This window comes from Bacillus rossius, chromosome 1 (assembly GCF_032445375.1).
Source record: "Bacillus rossius redtenbacheri isolate Brsri chromosome 1, Brsri_v3, whole genome shotgun sequence".
Classification (NCBI taxonomy): domain Eukaryota; kingdom Metazoa; phylum Arthropoda; class Insecta; order Phasmatodea; family Bacillidae; genus Bacillus; species Bacillus rossius.
This window is the reverse complement of record NC_086330.1, coordinates 14277219-14298348: the sequence shown is the minus strand read 5'-3', so window position 1 is coordinate 14298348 and position 21130 is coordinate 14277219. Positions and strand designations below refer to the sequence as shown.

Sequence of the window (21130 nt, the reverse complement as noted above, 5' to 3'; positions counted from 1 at the left end):
TTGGGGTGGTTTGAATTACGTCACACGTTTCCCTACTGAAATTAGGCTGAAGGCCGCAAGGGTTGCACTCACAGCTGTTTTAGCGGAAAACCACGCGTGAGTGAGCCGGGCACTCCTACGTCGCACTTTATTAATTAGGGGCTTTTGTTTGTTTTTGATTACGTTATTATTGTGTGGGGAATTATGTAGGCACGGTGAGTGCATTGCATGCGTAATTAGAAATGGTTCGCTATTCTCTACCTTGGGGCTGCGGTCCGCTCACTTGACTCGGGTGGGCCATGGCTAGGGGCGCTTTCCGTTAGCGGAGCCGAGTACTGGCGGGTGCAGTTCGGGCTTTGGGGCGGCCTTCGGCCGTACGATGTCAAAGTCATGTGTTGTTTACCATTGTAAGACGAGGATGGTAGTTGACGCATATTCGGTAAAGAGATCCCGGCAACCATGGCACCAAAAGGAGGGATGCAGGGAAGGGCGATAGTCCCTCCCAAACCCGAATTGTATTCTTCTGTTTAACTTTTGAGGGTATATTAATGTTTATTTAAATACTTAGGCCGGTATTCCAAGACACAAAAAAAAGTATTAAGGTGTTAAATGTGCTACATATGTGCCCTAATTATATTCCCAGAGCATTCAAGGGCATGGACGGTCCCCTGTTTTTAGGGAACAAATTTTGGTGTCTCATCCATGACCTATCTGTTGCTTAAATCCACACCTGCGCAGAACTCACTTTATCATTTATTTCGTCCAGATGGCGGACCCATGCCTGCAGCCATTTACTCACAAATATATTCAATTTCGTGATGACGCCGCCTGTCAGTGCTCCCTCTGGTCGCAGGCCATTATGTGTCCTCAACACCTGATCAGGACAAGTGCAACAAACACGCCCGCGCGTGCCAGGAAGGGTGAGTGAGGGCAGTGCGCCGAATGGCATGACACTAGTCACGGCCGGCTGTGTTGTGCGACGCGCCCGGCCAGGTGTGGCACTGCGCCATCGTAACATAGTGCACATGTAATTTTAATTCAGAGAAAAACTAAAACTTTTTATTTCCTTAAAAACTCTAACTAATTAATTCATGTTGATCCAGGTGCTTTTGTGTTACAACGCTGGCCATCACCATCTTCCTGCGCTCCGTAACTTTCCGCGGGAAATCGAGCCCTCCCTGGCGGGGTTGCCAGGGAGCGGAGTCAGTCACAGTCAAGCACTCATCAGGGCCGGCAGCTCCGCGCACGTGGAGCCTTCACTTTCGCGCCAAAACCAGCATGTAGTTTTCAATAGTTTAATCTTCTTAATCCGTTTTCATTCGCTCCACGGGCGGCCCTAAATCAACCGCGCGATGTTCTGCGCGGTTCTTAACTAATATAATTTGGCTCAGGCCTGAGCATTTTCTCGTATAACGTAAGTTCTTTTGTTAAGGGTATCACGCTGATGTGCCCACGCTTCACGCTTTAATAACTCCGCTAGGAGTCTGTACTTCGCTCACGCGGGGCTGCTTAGTAGCTAAACGCGTTCAGTGACATTTATTAACGACTCAGTTTTCTGGGATGTGCCGCAGTCGGGTGTGAGTTCTCCGTGCCCCAGTACCACCACGCCCACGCCCAGCATTCGTGTCCGCTACGCCGCAGCGAGGACGGAACTCTGGTAACTATTCCCAATCCAACTTGAACTGTACTTCGGCAACAGATTCACTTCGCCCTTCAGAACAATTCTATGTCAGACTTGATCCTACGGTAATAATTCTAGTATTAGTTTTGGCCATCAGCCACGTGTGTTATCTGCATATGCCAAGGGCGTGTTAAGCGGGGATGTAGCCGCCCCATGTACTTTGCAACTCCATAATCCTCTAGGTTAAGTTATAGGTATTTTAATTAGTTAGTCATAGGCATTCAATTACTCCACCATCCGGCGCATCATTAAGCGCAGCCCCCCGACGCATCACGTGCCGCTATCTTTCCTATCGTTAGTCTCAGATAGCCTGCAACCCCCTGTTGGGTATTTCGCGACGTTCCGCACGCCGTAAATCAGTGCCGCCCCTCGAGGACTGCGTGTACGGAGATTAAAAGGTAGACAATGATACGGCCAGTTGCGTAACGGCGTCATGTACCATGTGGCATGTTGTACCTTGTGACATGTTAATAAATTCAGTTACATTCAAGCAGTGTCGCACCCAAGAAGAAGGGGGGTGGGTTGGGGGTTTAAATCGCCTCCGAAAATGTGAAGAAAAAATCTAGAATGGAAAAAGTAAAAACATTCCCAGTCCCAGCAAAATAGGTACGATGGTCTATCAATCTTCCAAACTTTGTGAGATGTTTTCACGTCAGTGTGACGTCGTTCGACCGAAGGCCACCCTAAAGCCCGACCTGCAACCGCCAGTATCCAACCCCGCTAATGGAACGCGCCCCTAGCCATGGCCCACCCGAGTCAGGCGAGCGCCGCGGAACTTAGGTATTTCAACGCCTTTCATTAATTGGCAAGACAAACCAAGCCAGGTATACAGTAAATTCACCAAACTTTAACGAACCCGCCACATTGAATTAATAACACCGTGCAACACAAGTGCGACGTAGGAGTGCCCGGGTCACTCACGTGTAGCTTTCTACTAAAACAGCTGTGAGTGCAACCCTTGCGGCCTTCAGCCTAAATTCAATAGTGAAATATGTTACGTAACTCAAACCGCCCCAAATTAGCATTATCATTCGCCACTGGAGTAGTTATCAAGAAACAGACAGTCTCCAGTATGACTCTAATATTCAAACTTATTTTAGACAAACTTATTAAATGTCATTTCTAGAACATATATAGATATTAAGTTAATCATTAAGTTTTATTGTATGAATTGAGAGCCACTTGCTTTTTCTTATTAACATAATTTTTTACGAATAACGGAACTTTAGAAACTCTGGCGCGACAGGGAGCTCACCCCTCCCCTCGCGCCAGGGCCAGACGCCAGTACAGCGCGACTCGCGGACCGGGACGGACGCACGTCCCACGGGGAGCCATCATCTCTTGTATTCATCGAACTTCAATCTGGTAATTATAGTTACAACTGAAACCTTTTTTAAATACTCCCTGTATGCGCCCGGTCCTTTTCCATTTGTAGGGCCTAACCCAGCCGCGTCAATTTAACACCCCCCCCCCCCCCACAACGCATTACGTGGGGCCGTGCATTATACGGCACGGGCCGACTCCCGCAACCACAGAACTTTACTTAATTGCCTAGTGCACAGACACTAGCTATATCCAATCGTAAACGTGTTCTCAATTTAATAGCGAGCCGCGGTCCACACAGGTGGGCCCGCGCATCGCAGCTTACCAATTACAGGACTAGCCGACTCTAATCGAACACTCTCCCTCAACTGCAACTGGCGTGAGGGCATAACGTTAGTGACGGCGCGTCAGAGCGCCTCGTGTGTAATTGACAATGTACTTTATGTTAGGGAATTCGTGTGATTGTAAGTGCCGTGTAATTTGCCAACGTAATTAAAAATCCACTCCGCACACTCCGTGCGCGACATGTGAACGACAGTGCAAACCGTGTATATTATTTCTAAACCTCACCAATCCAGTTAGGGATCAGCGTCTTATGCTGTGTAGGGCCAGTGGGGCAACAGGCATTAGGGATCCCTAGCATCATCACCACCGCCGCCATTCCTAGCAAGCTACGCAGGAGCTTTCGAACCTCACGACCTACCTCGTGGCTAACCACTGCGTTAGCCTGGCGCCCTCCCGGACACGTTTCCCCTCAACAGGACAGCCTTCCCGCTAGGAACACCGCCGAGTTTCGAACACGAGAACCCGGGCGACGGCAAGTGTATACATTATGGTATTAGTATTACATTTGTAGTATGCTACCATGAATTACTTTCATTTTTTTACAAATTAGTTTGTGTTATATAAAAACTAATAATTGTTTGTGTGCTACGTTTATCTCAATGTTTGGTTAATTCTGGTGCTGCTGTTGTCCGGGGGGCGCCAGGCTAGTGGGACACTAGGCCGTTGATGGTGGGTCGTGGGTACTCTTCCCCCGCGTGCCCCGCCAGGTACGCGGCTTGAAGTCTACCATGAAATCCCCTGAGGCCGCTCGGCCGTGTGGACGGGGCGGCGCGAAATAATTGTAAGCGACACTGGTTCTGTTGAATTACGTTTAATTAACGGACTTCTCTGGTGGTACGCATGGGTACGCGGTACTCCCTATGCGTTCTATACAGGGTGGCAGAACCGCTACAAACACTACGCGAAACAGTTACATGAACATACGTTACTTACAGAATAAAACACAACACTAATATCACACTATGAATTCGCCGCTGCAGTCACGCGGGACGCGGTTGCGAGTGTTCTGGAGACGCCCAGTGCCGAAAGTATTAGGGTGGCTCAGTGAGCGTGGCCTTAAATTACACTTACTTGGTTGCAGCCAGCAGGCGTATGTGCGGCGGTTTATCGAAAGCGTGTTGGCTGGAGTCGGCCAGTGCCGTATGTAGTGTGGTCCGCGACGCGGTGTGGAACCACTAACGAAGGTGGTCGGGATAAGCCCGGGTCCGCAAAATACACGCCGAGTCGACGTGAGCAGCTGTGAAATGAAAGAAAAAGGTTTAAGTATTGAAATAACTGCAGAATGACCGATCGGTGAAACAAAGTGAAATGCTGCTCACGGACACATGTCTTGACCCGGCGCGGAGTGGTTGGAGACTCCGAACATGGCCGCATCGCAAGGGAGGGAAAATTTTACCTCCTTTGTGAGTCGGCGCCAAAAACTTACATAAACTTAATTTGCTCTATTATAAGCTAAAAATATGTTCCAGGTGCCCAATTAAAAGGTAGCACCTGGTAATTGGGTACTTAAGGCTTAACAATTGTTTCAGAGTATTTAAATATTCGAATCGTGGCATCAAGTTGGCGACTAAATTTACTAACATATTGTCTCATTGTGAACTGTTTTAGTTGGATTGGTCACTTACAACCACATGGGCTGGGGCCACAAGAAAAAAAGGGGGGAGAGAAGTCCGTTGGTCTTAATTAGTGCTGGCATCTTGTATTGATGTTGGTGTTCCTGGATGCATTGCGCGCCGCTTAAAACTCTACGGCATTAACCAGGGCATCGCAGTTCGTCTTGTGACGGACTAAATATAGGGTTTGGTGCACTTCTGTGTCCCCGAGTTCATCTATGAATGCACTAGTGGCCAGTCGCTGTCGGAACTCTGCAGAAGCCTCTGGGTATGCGAGGTGAACAAGCTTCTCGGTGTAAGCCTCGGGTTCCTGAAGTGCTTCTGTGTATCACAGCTGGCATGTCTTCAGAGAGCAACCCTGTGCATCTCATCCACCTCAGTTCCAGCACTGGCTATTCCCTCTGGTCCGGAGCTGGTGTGGTCTGCAGCGGCTCGAGTGGAGATACTCGCAGGGCCAAGACGAGTGCCGTAGCTTTCTCTTCCTCCCTCCAACCATTCACTTCCGCAGCTGCCTCGAACTGCCGCCTGTAGAAAAGCCCACGAAGACTGTCCACTGGAGGTGGGTTGCTTCTGGAAGTGCCCTCCGCCTCGATATCCCCGAAGACGGAGACACTCTGATCGGCTTGCAGCAGCCTGTGGTCAGGGAAATGTATTTTTTTCGCGAAAAAGGTTTCGAGCCTAGTTGAGAAATAAAACACTGTATCATCGTCTGTGTTTCGTGATTGGTTGAGTTTCTTTCAGGTGCATGTCGACTGTTAGAACACCTCAGTACGGAACCAAACACTTCCTAAGTATCTCGGCCCAATAAGGCAATGGCTTCTCTTGCAGAAGGCCGCCAATCACAAGGAAGAAACCGGTAGCAAACCATATTGCAGACTATTAGGCGGTCAGATTATTTTCTCGAAAAATGCATGTCCCTACCTATGGGTTGTTTTCACTACGTAAGTGTGAACGGTAATTTTATAAGGAATGTTGCTCCACACATGCCACAAACTCGACCTTATGCAACTTTTATGGTTTTTTCCCATTCTTATTGAGTGATAATATTTATTGGTACGATGGTGCGAATATATTAATTCACTTGGGCTAGATGTAGAGGTGAAGAAGCCTCTGATCCAAGACAGAGTGGTTGCTGCCCACCGCTGGGAGAGCACCATACAGTGGTAGGTGAGAGGTGTTGCAGGCATGCTTAAGGGGCCCGCCTCGTCAGGGGTCGTGTGTGTTAGTGAGACAGGATGATAAGCGCGACGCTCGCTAGTGCTTCTAGCGCGGTGTCTCCTCTGGACTGGCGCGCAGTCTTCTCGTCGTCACATGATAACTGTGAAATTTGAGCGGTGACCGTAACATTATATTGCGGACAAATGAAGATAAAGGTGTAATGCAAGCCCCTTAAGTGCTTTCAAGGGTCTGTGTGTGTTGTTTCATGCCTAAAAATTACTCTGAAAATGTGGTTTTTTTGCCATTTTAACTATTCTAAAAATACAGTTTAAAAACTTAATCCCGAAATCAAAAGTACTTTTCGGTCCTCGGCGAACTCTTAAATGCTTTTCGTAAGCATACTCCACCCGGATATCTTGAGTAGTTTTGAAATCGCTGTTGTTTTTCCTGAAGCTCTGCACGCCATGTGTGTGCCCGGGTGGGCGGGGGCCTTAAACGCGGAGTCGTCGCGACTGGCGCGTGCCGTCCTTCCCAGAAGTAACATGAGGCCGCGGTCAGGACATCCCACGAGCACAGCCGGTTGAGTAGGTTGACGACCGCCAGGGGAACTGCGCAGGGGGCGGAGGGCAGAGCGCCAGGGGGACCAGGTCGCCGGCTGCCGGGACACGCCCCCGCGCCCCACAACAGGACCGCCGGACCGCGTGGGACGAGGTCTAGACGAGGCCAATTGCCGCTGCTACAACTGCTAGGACCCGCAGCTTCGAGCTCTGGACGATGGCGGCTCCAGGAATACCTCTCGGGCAGGGCTCTCACACACAGGAGGATGCAGTTAATAATCATGACTAGAGACCTGCAAAATTCGCGGATTCATTTCGTGATATGCTACAATTCAAATAATTATACCTTAGAGCTGCTTCTGCCATTGGTTCACTGTTAATCTGGAGTAATGAGGGCCAATTAGAGACCCTCACTCATAGAAGTGTCGAATCACAGGCCACCCAGTCGAGACGACTCACAAGTCAGCAACCAATGAACAGGTGGCATTTGCCCGAGTGTGTAGAGTGTAGTAGAGTCTATCCTGGAGGTAATTGAATCCGCGAATTTTGCAGATCTCTAATCATGAAATTGCCCTTGGGATATTCACAAAATAAGTTTATGGTCTCAAATACTGAAATTTAGTATTTTCGTACAAATTTTGATTGAAAGAAGAGTTTAGCACATTTACGAAAGTATAGAAGTTAACACTAATATTCCCTACAAAGAAATAAGAAGTAAAATTTGGGCTCGGAAGGGGCTATCGCCCCCTGCGCCCTTCCTCTGGAGCCGCGCTTGGTTCTGGAGGGGACGGATGACCGAAGGGTTTCGGGCTGCTATGTGTGTGGAATACCACCCAGTTTGGCAGGGAGTCAAAAATTTTGAAAAACTAAAACAAAAGCTATATTAACGCATTTCTGACGCTAAGAAAACATAAGTTAAATTACCAAGTATTGTAAAAAAATTAAATATATTTTGTTTTGTTCTGGAGCTATTTTGGTGTTTTGGGTTTGGAGGGGGGGGGGGGGGGTGGTAATTTCCCCCATCGCTCCCACTGAACAGGAGGGATAAGGACGACAGTTTCTACCTCCTCATTTCCCCTTATTCACCAAGCAACCTCACAGACCAACAATGTCAGCAGTAGATTTAAAGAAAAAAAATAGAGAAAATCCGAAATTTATACTAGGAAACTTAAATAATAGCAAATGACCACCTAGAAAGTAATTTTTTGATCTAAAATATCAGAAACCAATCAAATTGTTCCAAAAACGGATTATCTTAGTGAAATACTTGTTGATTAAGTGTCTCATTCTAAGTAAGAAGTAGGACTGGAATATTTTATTGTGTCCAGGAGGAGTTACGACCAAATTCCGAAAATTTGATAAATGATTAATTTTTTTCATTACACACGTAATTAGCCATTGACATGTTGATAATTATGTGCTTTCCGTCATGTTTACCCAGTATTCCAACGTATTTTTAAAGTTGCTGTTATTTCATATAGAGATAAATAGGTTTGCTATGACAAAGGTATGTCCCCCGATGTCCACAAAAGCTTGTGAGTACAGCGCAGACCACTGCATACTAAAATTTTACTTAAAATTACAATTTATACATCTCAACGTGCGACCCTCTCACTGATATGTTATGCACAAGAGCAAAAATATATGGCCATATTTTTTCAAAATTCCGCGACCCCGGAGAAACCCCCGGAATGGCCACCGCATGGGGAGCCCTAAAAAAAGAAACGGGCTCCCTATTTGGAAGCCACCCTGGAAGGTTTTTTTTTATCACCCACCGTCTCTTTGGTAGCCTGACTTGTTGTTCATACTAAACAAATGCCACCATTTGCACTGAGTAATCTGCTTTGGAGGAGCCGGGGCGCGAACCAGGGTCCTACAAGTCACAAGGCATGCGCTCTACCCCAGAACCAGAGTGGTAGAGCGGATACTTGCAGTCTTCTTAACACTGAAACGGTGTTATTCCACAAGTTAACTGTAGTATGCAGTCGTGTTTTTTTTCTAACAGTTGATTCGGGAAGAGATCATGTATCCATGTAGGTATGTGTAACTTATAACCCCGGTAAATAGCAAATTAATGTTGAAAATACTTTTACCAATACGAAAGTGGGACACGAAATTTAACGTAGAATTGTTCAGAAAAATGCAGTTCGTGATAAATACATAAATCACGCTCAGCATATACAAACGTTTATGTCACAATAATATAATATATTTTTTACACAAAAAATTTATCACAAATACATTCATATTATTATTATTTCAGTTGTTTCAATTTTATAACCACCTTATTCACCCATGCGTTCTTCGTCATTTTTATGTTTCATTGTGCCTGGAACGGATGTCATTTCCGTTTTCAATATGCACGATTTTGATCGGCTGATTGCACCCATAATCCATCATATTTTATAACCTGTCCTATATGAAAAACTTGTCACACACAAATATGTTTATTTGACACAACATATTTGAATCAGATATTAGGGAAATATACAGATAGAGGATAAGGTCCGATTAATGACGAGGGGGGTGAAGCCAAAAGGGGAGGGGGATTATAGTGTACTTCACAGTACCAGTATGGCGGCCGTTTTTTTTAAATTTTTTTTAAAAGTTTTTTGTCTCGTCAAACCAAACCAAAGTTGCACTTTTTGAAGCCATCATCTGTAACGTCGTGCAAATATAACTTCATTACTATTCACCCCGCACGAAATAACTAGTTATTTCCTCCAAGTATGTCTATGCCTGATGACGGGGACAGATCTCAGTGTTTGTCTCAGGAAGCCGGCTCTGTTCGTCTGTGCTGTCGTAGTTGTGTTGTCCAGAACATCTGTTTGACGCTGTGTTGTGCAAGGTTGTTCCTTGTCTGTGTTTACTGTTCTTGTTGCAACCGTCTCGATGTTGCCAGCCCAGTGGGAAATAATTTTCTGACTAAATTCCTTACACGGAATTCTCTGTACTGTCGAGGCAGTGTTCATTCTTGAGGTTTTTCTATGGTTGGAGCGTAGAGGCAGGGCCGGATTTACTGCCTGTGGGCCCCTAGGCTGAGTCTGTGGTGCGGGCCCTCTCTAAGGGGAAGGGGGATCGTCTTCCAGTGCCCCTTGCCTGGGTCTGGGTGGCTAGTTTATTTTAATTTACCTACAAAACTCATAGTTTTGGTCAATTTTCTATTTTGAAAAAATTAGTTTATTATTAAACTAGAGAATTCAACCAAACAGTATTTAGAGGTTAAGGAATTAGTGACACCAAAACCAATGAAAATAATCGAAAATTTCTAAATCCCGACACAACACATATATCAGCTTTCCACAGAAGAGTTTAGTTCGGCGCAATTAATCCACACAAAACAACTGGACACTATGTCGACGCGTATTTTAAGAATATAAGAAGATCCACATCGCAGTATAATTTTTTTATTCGTGTCGTGTGGTGCGGGCCCCCATATGTGGTGCGGGCCCATAGGCTACAGGCTAGATAGCCTGCGCGTAAATACGGCCCTGCGTAGAGGCGAAAAGGCGTGTGACGAGCCAGCCAGTGTCGCCCTTAGCGACTTGGAACTCGATAGTCCAGCCACGCGGCAACCTTAACAGGAAGTAGGCTACCTAAGTTCTTTTAGCTCGGTGCACAGTGTCGAAGAATAACTCAGAATAATAAAATGTGAGCGAGTCTTTCAGTGCTAGCTAGTGATGTGTAAATATCTAACCTCGGTAACGAACAAATTCATGTTGTCGCATGTTGCAAATAAACTTATAATACAAAACTCAGACTCGAAATTTAACTAAGAATTCTTTAAAATAATGCCGAGCGTGTTAATGTACGCCAATAATTGTGTTTTTAATTACATTTATAGACGCGATTCCCACGTAGTTTTCGCTCCCGCCGCTAGAATTCGCTGCCGGAGTAGCTACGTTGACTATCGAATAATTTTATTTGCAGACAGAAATGTTTAAATAAATATATATATATTTAAACGGCTTCGATAAATACGAAAAAAGACTTGAAAACAAAAATACTAAAACCATCTTTGGACCAGCATTTTGACAAGAAATTTTATTAAAATAATGCCCATCTTGTTCAAATTGATTAAACAGTTAATACTATAAAGTTTCCATTTGTCTTTGTGAACCTTCGTTCGCCATCCGCCACAGATGGCAGCACCCTGATTACACGTTTCCATTCACGAAATTGCTCACATCAAATGCCCCGTGTACCGCGAGCTATAAGTAGAGACCTGCAAAATTCGCGGATTCATTCGGTGATAGGCTAGAATTCAAACACATATACCTCTTAGATAATTTTGCTATTGGCTTACTGTTCATCTGGACGAATCTCAACCAGTTATAAACCCTCAACGAAAGAAGGATCGAATCACAGCCAAACCAGCTGAGGCGACTTACAAGTAGGCAGCCAATGAACTTGCGTTATTTGCCCGAGTGTACAGGGGTATGTGCAGTCTATCCTGAAGGCCACCGAAACCGCGAATTTTGCAGGTCTCTAGCTATAAGTAGGGATAGGAAAAATTCGCGGGTTCAATGACCTGCAGGATGAACTCCATAGTTCTACGTACACTCGGTCAAATGTCACCCACTCATTGGCTGCTGTCTTGTGAGACGTCCCAACGTAGCAGCCTGTGATTCGATAAAGCCTTTGGTTGGGTGTTTCTCATCGGCCCAGAGACATCCAGGTGAGTTGTGAGTCAATAGCAGAGGCAGCACTGAGGTGTAAATATTTGTATTTTAGCCTATCGCGGAATGAATTCGCGAATTTTTCCGGTCTCTACTGATTACACGTTTCCATTCACGAAGTTGCTCCCACCAAATGCCCCGTGTACCGCGAGCTATAAGATGTTCCACATCAAAAGGAGTCGGGTCGAGCAGTCTCGACGCGCCCGCGGACAGCCAATGGGGAGCGGGCGTCTGCCGGCTCCGCACCAGACGGGTCCTCGCGGGGGGTCGAGGTCGCAGGAGCCGCGGCGGGTTTGAATACCGGGTCAAGGTCCTGTCAGTTCGTTCGCGGCGCCGTGCTTTCCCAACGACCGTCTCAGTCCAGCGCCGCAGGGCCTGGTGGCGTGAGGGAAGCCTTCATTTCACAGACGAGAGAGCCTCACCCGAAGTTCCCCGAAGTTCATTCTCGCTTTTTTTCCCGTACCACAACAGGTGTATTTATTTGGGATGTAGCTTACTCATACGTCATACTCCGTTCTATCTCATTGTATAAACCGGTGTGGCATTCAATTTTGCGGTCGATTTGGATAGGTTAGCTACATTAAAAATACTTCAAAACATTGTGGATGGTTGTTATATTAGGTAAGTATAGCTACATTAAAAATACTGTAAAATCATTTTATGGTTGCTTGGCAAATAACTTTTTAATATGTAGCTATCTAGTGCTAGGAAACCGTTTACATGATTTCACAGTATCTTTAATGTAGCTTTCCTAACCAAATCTACCGTCCACAATGTTTTAAAGTATTTATAATGTAGCTAACCTAACCTAATTGACCCTAATTGACCATTAGTTATCATGAGTTACAATGAACAAATAAAAACACCCCGAAGATGCACGATCGGTAGAGACCGGAAAAATTCACGGGTTCAATAACCTCCAGGATAGACTCCACTATGCAAATGCCAACTGTTCATTGGCTGTTGACTTGTGAGTCGTCTCGATTGGGTAGCCTGTGATTCGACACTTCTACGAGTGAGGGTCTCTAATTGGCCATCATTACTCCAGATTAACAGTGAACCAATGGCAGAAGCAGCACTAAGGTATAATTATTTTAATTGTAACATGTCACGAATTGCATCCGGGAATTTTTCCGGTCTCTAACGATCGGGTGTTTGGCTCTCGCGTCTGTGAAAAGAAGGCTTCCCGTGGCGCTACAGCAGTTTGCAGAGCTGCCAACTGCTCGGACATGAACAACTTACAAATAAACAAATTAACGGACTTATTTTGACGTGAACTGCCCGCGCTGACGGCGACGGTAGACGTTGGCTTCAACGCTCCCCTCGCTTCCCTCGGTATGACGTCACCGCGCGGCAGCGAAAGTTAATATGCGTGGTTAGACGCGGAGAGCGTACAGTCTCAAGCGAGCCAGCAACGAGAGTGCTTGGTCGATGTGCTCCAAACAACTTTTATCCCTTTCGTCAGGGTGTCAAATACATTTTGTTGACAAAAAATACTTTAATATTTCATGCACAATATATATATATATATTTTTTTACTCAAGCAGCAAGTAATAATGCCCAGACCAAAAGCGAAGAAATCGAAGAAGAAACGAGTGACACCCATTTCTAACCGGGGACACTTACTTTGACTTTCCGATGCAAATCGATGTCGGCCCCATCAACTAAGAAAGAAAGAAGCCCAGGAAAATGCAACGGAGTCAGTCCAGGCGGCCCAAAAGTGGTTGAGCGAGCTCGACGAATTACGATGTTTCGATCTGCAGCTGTCTACAGGGCCGCTGAGAGAATTTGTGGGCCCCTGGGCAGCTGGGGTAGTAGGCCCCCTTCCTTTTTTTTTGCATACCACTACTACGTAGGCCTATACCATAAATATATATGGTATCGTAAAATTGCATCCTTCATTTGAACATACATAACGATTTCCTAGTTAGGCAAAAAAAAAAGAGAGCATTTGCATGTATTATCTCAGTGCACTTTTACATTGTTAATCCATCAAAATACAAATAATAATTAATTTTGATGTACCTATATATTGCTAAAAAAAACAAAAAATCTTAACTGGTAATCAGAATTTGCATTATTATATGAGTGTTTAAAATACATAAGTATAATAATTTATTCTGAATGTAAATATTATTAAAATAATGTAAAGTAATAATACATTTTATTACTTCGAAAACATCAAACACACTGAACCACGTTCATTACATTGAAAAATTTGTAATACATATTAATTATTTATAACGTTCCAGGGACGTCGGAACGTTTTCATTAATGAAGGGGGGGGGGGGCGAAAAGATGTATCACACTTACCTCAGTCATAGAGCGGGGGCCCGGAAAAATTTGGAATTTTAGATGCAAAATTGTGCTATTTAATGAGTTACCGAACCAAAATATTAAATATACCATTCCAAGAATTTGATGACGTATTATGTATTAAATACTAGTCTGGCAGTAGGTGTAGTACAATTTAAATAAAATACCATCTAGGAATTTGCAATCATTTTACAGTATATTGACAATCATAAATTTTATTTTCTAATCAATGTGATCACCAATGCAACGTTTGTAACTACTGGTTGAGAAAAATACTACTAGGACCAAACATTTATTCTGGGAAAAGGAGGGGGGCAAAATGCTACTCTCGCCCCCCCCCCCCCCATGCATAACAACATGGGGGCGACTCGCTCCAGCTGCCCCCCTCCCCCTGTTCCGACGTCACTGTAACGTTCCCATTTCTGCTACTAGGCAAGTATTTTGGTGTGAACTGAATGTTACAAGTACCTTCTGCTCGTTTAGGTTATTGGTTATCGACTGTAGTTTTAGGAACACACAAACAATTTATATATATATATATATATATATATATATATATGTATATATATATATATATATATATACGTGTGTGTGTGTATACAAGATGTTTTAATAGCAGGGGGAAAATGTTTTTCCAGCCATTTATTTTCCACTTCCCAGCCGGGCGCCCGGGCCCCTAAGGCTACCGGGCCCCTGGGCATTAACCCCTTTTGCCCCCCCCCCTCTCGGCGGCCCTGGCTGTCTACATCGACCCAACGCATCGAATATAGAATATAGTGGACGTGGACAACCCAGATAAATAAAAAAAAAAGTGGTTGTCTGTAAAGTCGGTTTACGGACGATAGTTTAACGTGACAACGTCATAACCAAACATTGATGAAATGGTTGTATACTTTTATGAATAAAATTGAATCATTTTTATTAAATTATCACTATTTTGTATGGATACAAAGGAGTGAATAAAATCTACAATTTAATTGATAAATTTACTTTTATTTGTACTCATTAATTCACATATGTTTATTACTTTAACGAAGAGATTATTTTAACAATAACTTTTATACATGTTTGCTATTTAACTTCTTCCAATCTGTGTTATTCTGTTAAGGATAGGACGATGATAGGAAAAGTAGAAAACGAATGGGAGTGTTTCAAGTTTAATGTGCCTCGAAAAAGTCAAATCGATGGTTGTTCCAATCGAGTGGAAGAGAGATAGATGCGGCGCAAGCGTACAATGAGCGTAACGGGACAAAGCGTAACGGGTCAATGTGCGTAACTGGACAATGAGTCATCATTTTTCGTGCGTGCAGCCGGCGTTCATAGATTTATTATACGTTGTCACGTCAAAAATAACAACACCGCACTTTGGAACTAGAATTGAATTCACGATAAAACATAGTGGTAGTCACCCCGACTTACCTACACCAATTTTTTTTTTTACTATTGGAACGGAGAGGTAGCAAGGACCAGTGTTAGAGCCGAATGCTCGCCTATCATTGACCCTGTTTTCTGATGTTCTCAGTCAGTCTGTCCCGCTTGACGTCGGGGATAGATGCCGGTTCCCGAAACGTCGCAACTTTTTTTTTGCGTGACAACGTCTAATACATCGATAAACGCCGGCTGCACGCACGAAAAAGGTTGACTCATTGTCCCGTTACGCACATTTCCCCGTTACGCTCATTGTACGCTTGCGCCGCATCTATTTCTCTTCCACTCGATTGGAACAACCATTGATTTGACTATTTCGAGGCACATTAAACTTGAAACACTCCCATTCGTTTCCTACTTTTCCTATCATCGTCCTATCCTTAAAAGAATAACACAGATTGGAAGAATTTAAATAGAAAACATGTATAAAAGTTATAGTTAAAATAATCTGTTCGTTAAAGTAATAAACATATTTGAATTAATGAGTGCAAATAAAAGTAAATTTATCATTTAAATTGTAGATTTCATTTCAATCCTTTGTATCCATACAAAATAGTGATAATTCAATAAAAATGATTCAATTTTATTCATAAAAGTATGCAATCATTTCATCAATGTTTTGTTATGACTTTGTCACGTTATCAACTATCGTCCGTAAACCAACTTTACAGACAACTAATTTTATGGAAAGACTGTTTTCATAATCCGCGTATTGTCCAGATTGCGTCTTTAGTTCCATCTTGTTCGTTGCTCTGCTGTTCAAGGTTGTTTTTTTCTTAGTTTTTGTAGTCATGGTTCTTGCTTGAAATATCTCGACGTTGTCAGCGCATAATTTTTCTGGCTAAATTCCTTCCACGACTTGTGACATTTGAAGGCCCCCAGAAAATAGTGGTGTAGGTCAAGAATTGTGCAGGTTGGAGTTTGTCATACCACATAATAAGTTGAACATTTCAGAGATTAAATATAAAGCAAAATCAAAGTTGAAAAAGGTTTTACTTACATTCGCTTGTTCTCTTTATGTTTAGATATGTATTTATCTTTGTTGTCCCTTCTTGAGGTTTTATGTGGCAACCGGTGATTTTTTAAATATTTTATCAATGTTAATTAAATACGAAGAAATGTTTAAAACTTCATACTAGTGAATGAAATAAACCCGTTGTTCATTAACATAATTATTTTAAAAAACTTGAGATAACAAATTTAATTACGATTTATCTATTGAAGTTAATGTTAATTTTTTGACGTGACAACGTCTAATAAATCAATGAACGCCGGCTGCACGCACGAAAAAGTGTCCCGTTACGCACATTTTCCCGTTACGCTGTGTCCCGTTACGCTCATAGTACGCTTGCGCTGCATCTATCTCTCTTCCACTCAATTGGAATAACCATCGATTTGACTTTTTCGAGGCACATTAAACTTGAAACACTCCCATTCGTTTCCTACTTTTCTTATCATCGTCCTATCCTTAACAGAATAACACAGATTAGAAGAAGTTAAATAGCAAACATGTATAAAAGTTATAGTTAAAATAATCTCTTCGTTAAAGTAATAAACATATTTGAATTAATGAGTGCACATAAAAGTAAATTTATCAATGAAATTGTAGATTTCATTTCACTCTTTCTTTGTATCCATACAAAATAGTGATAATTCAATAAAAATGATTCAATTTTATTCATAAAAGTATGCAATAATTTCATCAATGTTTTGTTATGACGTTGTCACGTTAAACTATCGTCCGTAAACCGACTTTACAGACAACCAATTTTTTTGCGTTATTGCATAAATTACTTTATTTCCCAGTTTGTTTACAGTTCTAAGCATCATTTATAAAACTCTTAATAATAATTATGATAAAATTAAAAAAAACATCAAAAATAAATACTTGTGAATATTATTAACAAAGTCTTTTATTACTATATTCTAAATCATACACTTAGGATTTAAGGAAATAATAATATCAAAACACAAAAGTTTTACAAATAACTTAAAACTATGTTTAAAAAATCTGCATTTGTACAAACGGTTATGGTATCAGTTATCATTTGTTTCATTTGCTATGTTTACACATTTTAATTAAAACAACAGAACTGACAACCTAGAAAAAATCATTATGGTTTGTTCTTCACAGTAGTCAGCTTACAAACTTTCAGTAACACTGCCAGCACCAATGAACATTCCTGACTTACATATTTTCGTCATAAAACACAGTGATGATGAATAACTACAAAGTTGAGTAACAGTACTTTTTTTAGAGTATCAAGTTGACTATTATTGGGTATAACTCTTCGATAGCCACCTTTGAAACGGCAACAGTTGAATCATGCTATATTTTTAAGGCACTTCGTATTAAGCATTCTTCAGTAGTACATCTGTTAGAAAAGACGAGTCAACTTAAATTTATAAACCTTAAAAAATGTAATAAATTGAAATAAATAATATTAATATAGTAAATTTTATAAAATATTTAAATAATAGCATGCATTATAGATTCCACTGTACTTATTTCACTGCTGTTATAAATTTGTAATATATTCGTCATGTTTTTTTAATGACTCAAAATCGTTGACACCATAGGTCATAGATAACAGCGAGAAGAAAAAAACATATTAGTGAGGATGGTTTCGGATGAAGTAATTGTAACATAAACCAAATACTAGCGAACTCACGAACAAGACTCTATTGTTGTTAAACATTTACCATACTGAAAGTTTTATATAACTGGAGATTTTGAGCTGCTGACGCGTTCAATTCCGGCCTTCGACAAGTTAAACTCGTTTTGGAGAGTAATAAGTTACGTCAGATTGTGAGTTAAACGACGAGATCAAACTGCGGAAAAACAAAAAAGAAGAAAAAAACACCCATGCGATTCCCCATCTCGTGTGTTGTTACAGTCGAGCTGTGTTCCCGCTGCCCGCACAAGGCGCTCGGCGCAGGCGTGTGAACCAGGGATCCTCGCGTGAACTAGGCTCCGGCGTACTGCTGCACTATCTTGCTCCACTCCTTGGGGTAGTGGCGCTGGATGTGCGACAGGGTGCGCTGGATCTGCCGCGTCTCATCCGGGCTGCACTGCGGGCACGCGCCCCTCAGCACCAGGGGTGCCAACGCTGCAACACGCAATGTCAAACTTTCAAATACTACCTATTTGTCTCCAATATATTTGACAATAGAGCTGGAGAGGTAGTATTGGAAGGGAAATGGTGTCCAATTTTCTTCATCAAATATATTTGGAAAGATAACCTCAAACGTGTTTTAAATCATGTCACACTATCAGAGTTTATTTTTCCTTCCGAGCTGTGAATTATTACGCAAAAAAAAAAAAGATATTTTATTAAGAAAATCTCAGGTGGTAACATTTGTGATGAAACAAAAAATTCAAAAGATAATATTACAATAATAAGCTTTAGAAGAAATAGGAATTGAAAGACGCCATATTGGTTTCAGAAGTTTATATGCCACAACAATATATAATCTTTTACTAGAGATAATTTGCCTTCGTTAAAGCTTACATCACACATTCAAAGATTTACAAAGACCATACATAACATAGTTTCTGTTAGCAGAATTTGCGACTGTAATCATTCCATATGAACCAATTAAATACTAAACGCCAGTGACTATTTAAGCAACCAGTGTCTACCTACTACTCTATTCATTGCACTAAATTATATACTATGATTTAACGAAGCCAATTATTAAAGATCAAATGTTATGACACAATGTTAAGATCACTTGTTATGACATAAAGTTCCTGAAACCAAGATGGTGTCCTATCCATCGCATTTGAATAATACTTAGTAATGGCGATAAAGGGAAATGATAAAGATGACGTGTGAGAGCCTTGGCGGCGGAACGGTATACTGAAAAAATGTTCTGTACTTTTACAAAAGATTCCTTTGGAAACTGGTTGCCAAAAAAATAGTTTTAATATCACAAGAACAATATTGTAAGTCTGTTCATGTGGATAGGGTTATTTATGTATGTATGAAAAACATACATTTTTCGAGATAATGCTGAGTGCCTGCTTCTTACAAAAACTAGCGCATAATTTCATATTTTAATTGATGTTTCATCCGAGCATAATTTTTTCAAACCATGTAAAATATAGTTTCATATTCCATAATTTTACTATTTTGTTTTATTATGCTTATTAATGTGCGCAGTTAATATTGAAAAGCTATTCAGGGAATGGTTTAAAAATAACTTTAAATATATTATCTTTGAAAGATTTGTGCAACGGGAGTGCATGACTTATGTAAGCTTTCGGACATACACCATTGCTAAGCACATGTATGTCTGTAGAAGAAAACTACAAAATACCCAAGAGACAAAAACAAAAATTAAGTAAAAAATTGCTTTTGTCAGCAGGATATAAACACTACATAATATTCCATAACAGGAATATGGTCAACAAACAAAGAAAAAAAGAAAAATGGACTATAGTGAACTCTTAGAATTCTTAGTTATCCATTTTTCTTTGTTTTTCTTTGTTTTTTGACCACATTCCTGTTATGGAATATTATGCAGTATTTATATCCTGTTGACAACAGCAATTTTTTGCTTAATTTGTGTTTTTGTCTTTTGAGTTTTTTTTGTAGTTTTCTTCTACAGACATACATGTGCTTAGCAATGGCTTATGTCCAAAAGCTTGCATCAAGTAAGTTTAACTATAGGAGGTACAAAGCATAAATGCCCGGGTAAGAATTTGAACCATACTCAGCAGTGATACAGTTGTTTTTGTTATGTGAATGAAGAAGCAGCAGTGATTTAGCGTGTATGTTCGTGTTCCAGTCGCGGGTGCACTCACTCTTGAGGCGCCGCCCCACCGGGTCGCAGGGGGCCTCGCCCAGGGCGCACTTGAGCTGCCTCGTGAGGTAGCGCCTGTCGCTGAGCGCCGCGTCCAGCTGGGCGTCCGACACCTTGGGCCGCCGCGCCTGCTCCTCGGCCGAGCTTAGAGCCGTGGCCGCCAGCAGCGCCAGCAGCGCCACGGCCGCGCAGGAGCGAGACATGCCGGGTCCTGCGACAAGACACCACCCGGCTCAGCGGCGCTTACCCTGGCACCGAGACTACGGGCAGCCTTCATTTCACAGACGAGAGAGCCACATCCGTAGTTCCCCGAAGTTTACATGATTTCACAGTATCTTTAATGTAGCTATCCTAACCAAATCAACCGTCCACAATGTTATAAAGTATTTATAATGTAGCTAACCTAACCTAATTGACCATTAGTATCCTTTTATCAACACCGCCATATTTATTTACAATGATTGATTTTTTTCCTAGCCTAACTAAAACTAAGTGTATTTTGGAGGGGTCCGGGTTAGGGAGGCACCTAGGTGCGTCTCAGGCCGAAGCCTATACGCCTAGTCCTCGTGGCCGTGCGGTTAGCATCGCTGACTACCAATCCAAAGGTATTTACAATGAACCAAAAAAAAAAAACCGAAGATGCACGATCGGGCGATTGGCTCTCTCGTATGTGAAAAGAAGGCTTCCCCACCGAGACTACAGCCAGGATTGTGTAACTGAGGCGGTCCATATCATTTTTATGAGCAAGTTAATTTTATGATTCATTCTTTAAAGAAAAGTACTCAAATTTACAGCTCCAATGCTTACAAACAGAAATAAAACTAAGTAATGATTTTGGCTGAAAAAAAAAATAAAACTTAACATTTTATATATTGGTGTTTCAAAAAATTTATACAAATATTTTCTCTTTAAGACAATTGTTTGATGACTTCGTTAAAACAAGCCATACACATGTCAAGTTCGTGTGAAAGACATGCTTGCAGCTAACACGAGTGCAAATCAGCATAGAAAATGTCTTAAGATATATGTGCCTTTTGACTGGGTTCAAGAGTTTGCCAAAAATCCATTCACTATAATGTGCGTGTGTCTCCAGGTGACTTCGGAACTTCGAGCCATTCACAAAGCCATTGGTGGCTTGGATATATATCACTGAGTGACCTGGGCTTGGGAATTAAGCAGGCTTCCGCACGGAGTGGCGTGAATGAGCACCACCTTTCTCGATGTTTCGGGCGTCGGCTCGGG

General features: G+C 42.2%; 1 protein-coding gene across 1 annotated transcript in view; it reads right to left on the bottom strand.

The window, feature by feature from the left end:
- Positions 1–16242: 16242 nt before the first annotated feature.
- The window catches only part of LOC134532513 (ejaculatory bulb-specific protein 3-like), a 31319-nt gene continuing 26431 nt past the window's right edge, over positions 16243–21130 (bottom strand). Inside the window, exons 2-3 of the mRNA XM_063368978.1 lie at positions 19890–20099; positions 16243–18189 (exon numbers count right to left, since the gene is read on the bottom strand). Coding sequence (XP_063225048.1) covers positions 18047–18189; positions 19890–20091 — 345 coding nt within the window. The 5' untranslated portion in view covers positions 20092–20099 and the 3' untranslated portion in view covers positions 16243–18046. The remainder of the gene's footprint in view (positions 18190–19889; positions 20100–21130) is intronic.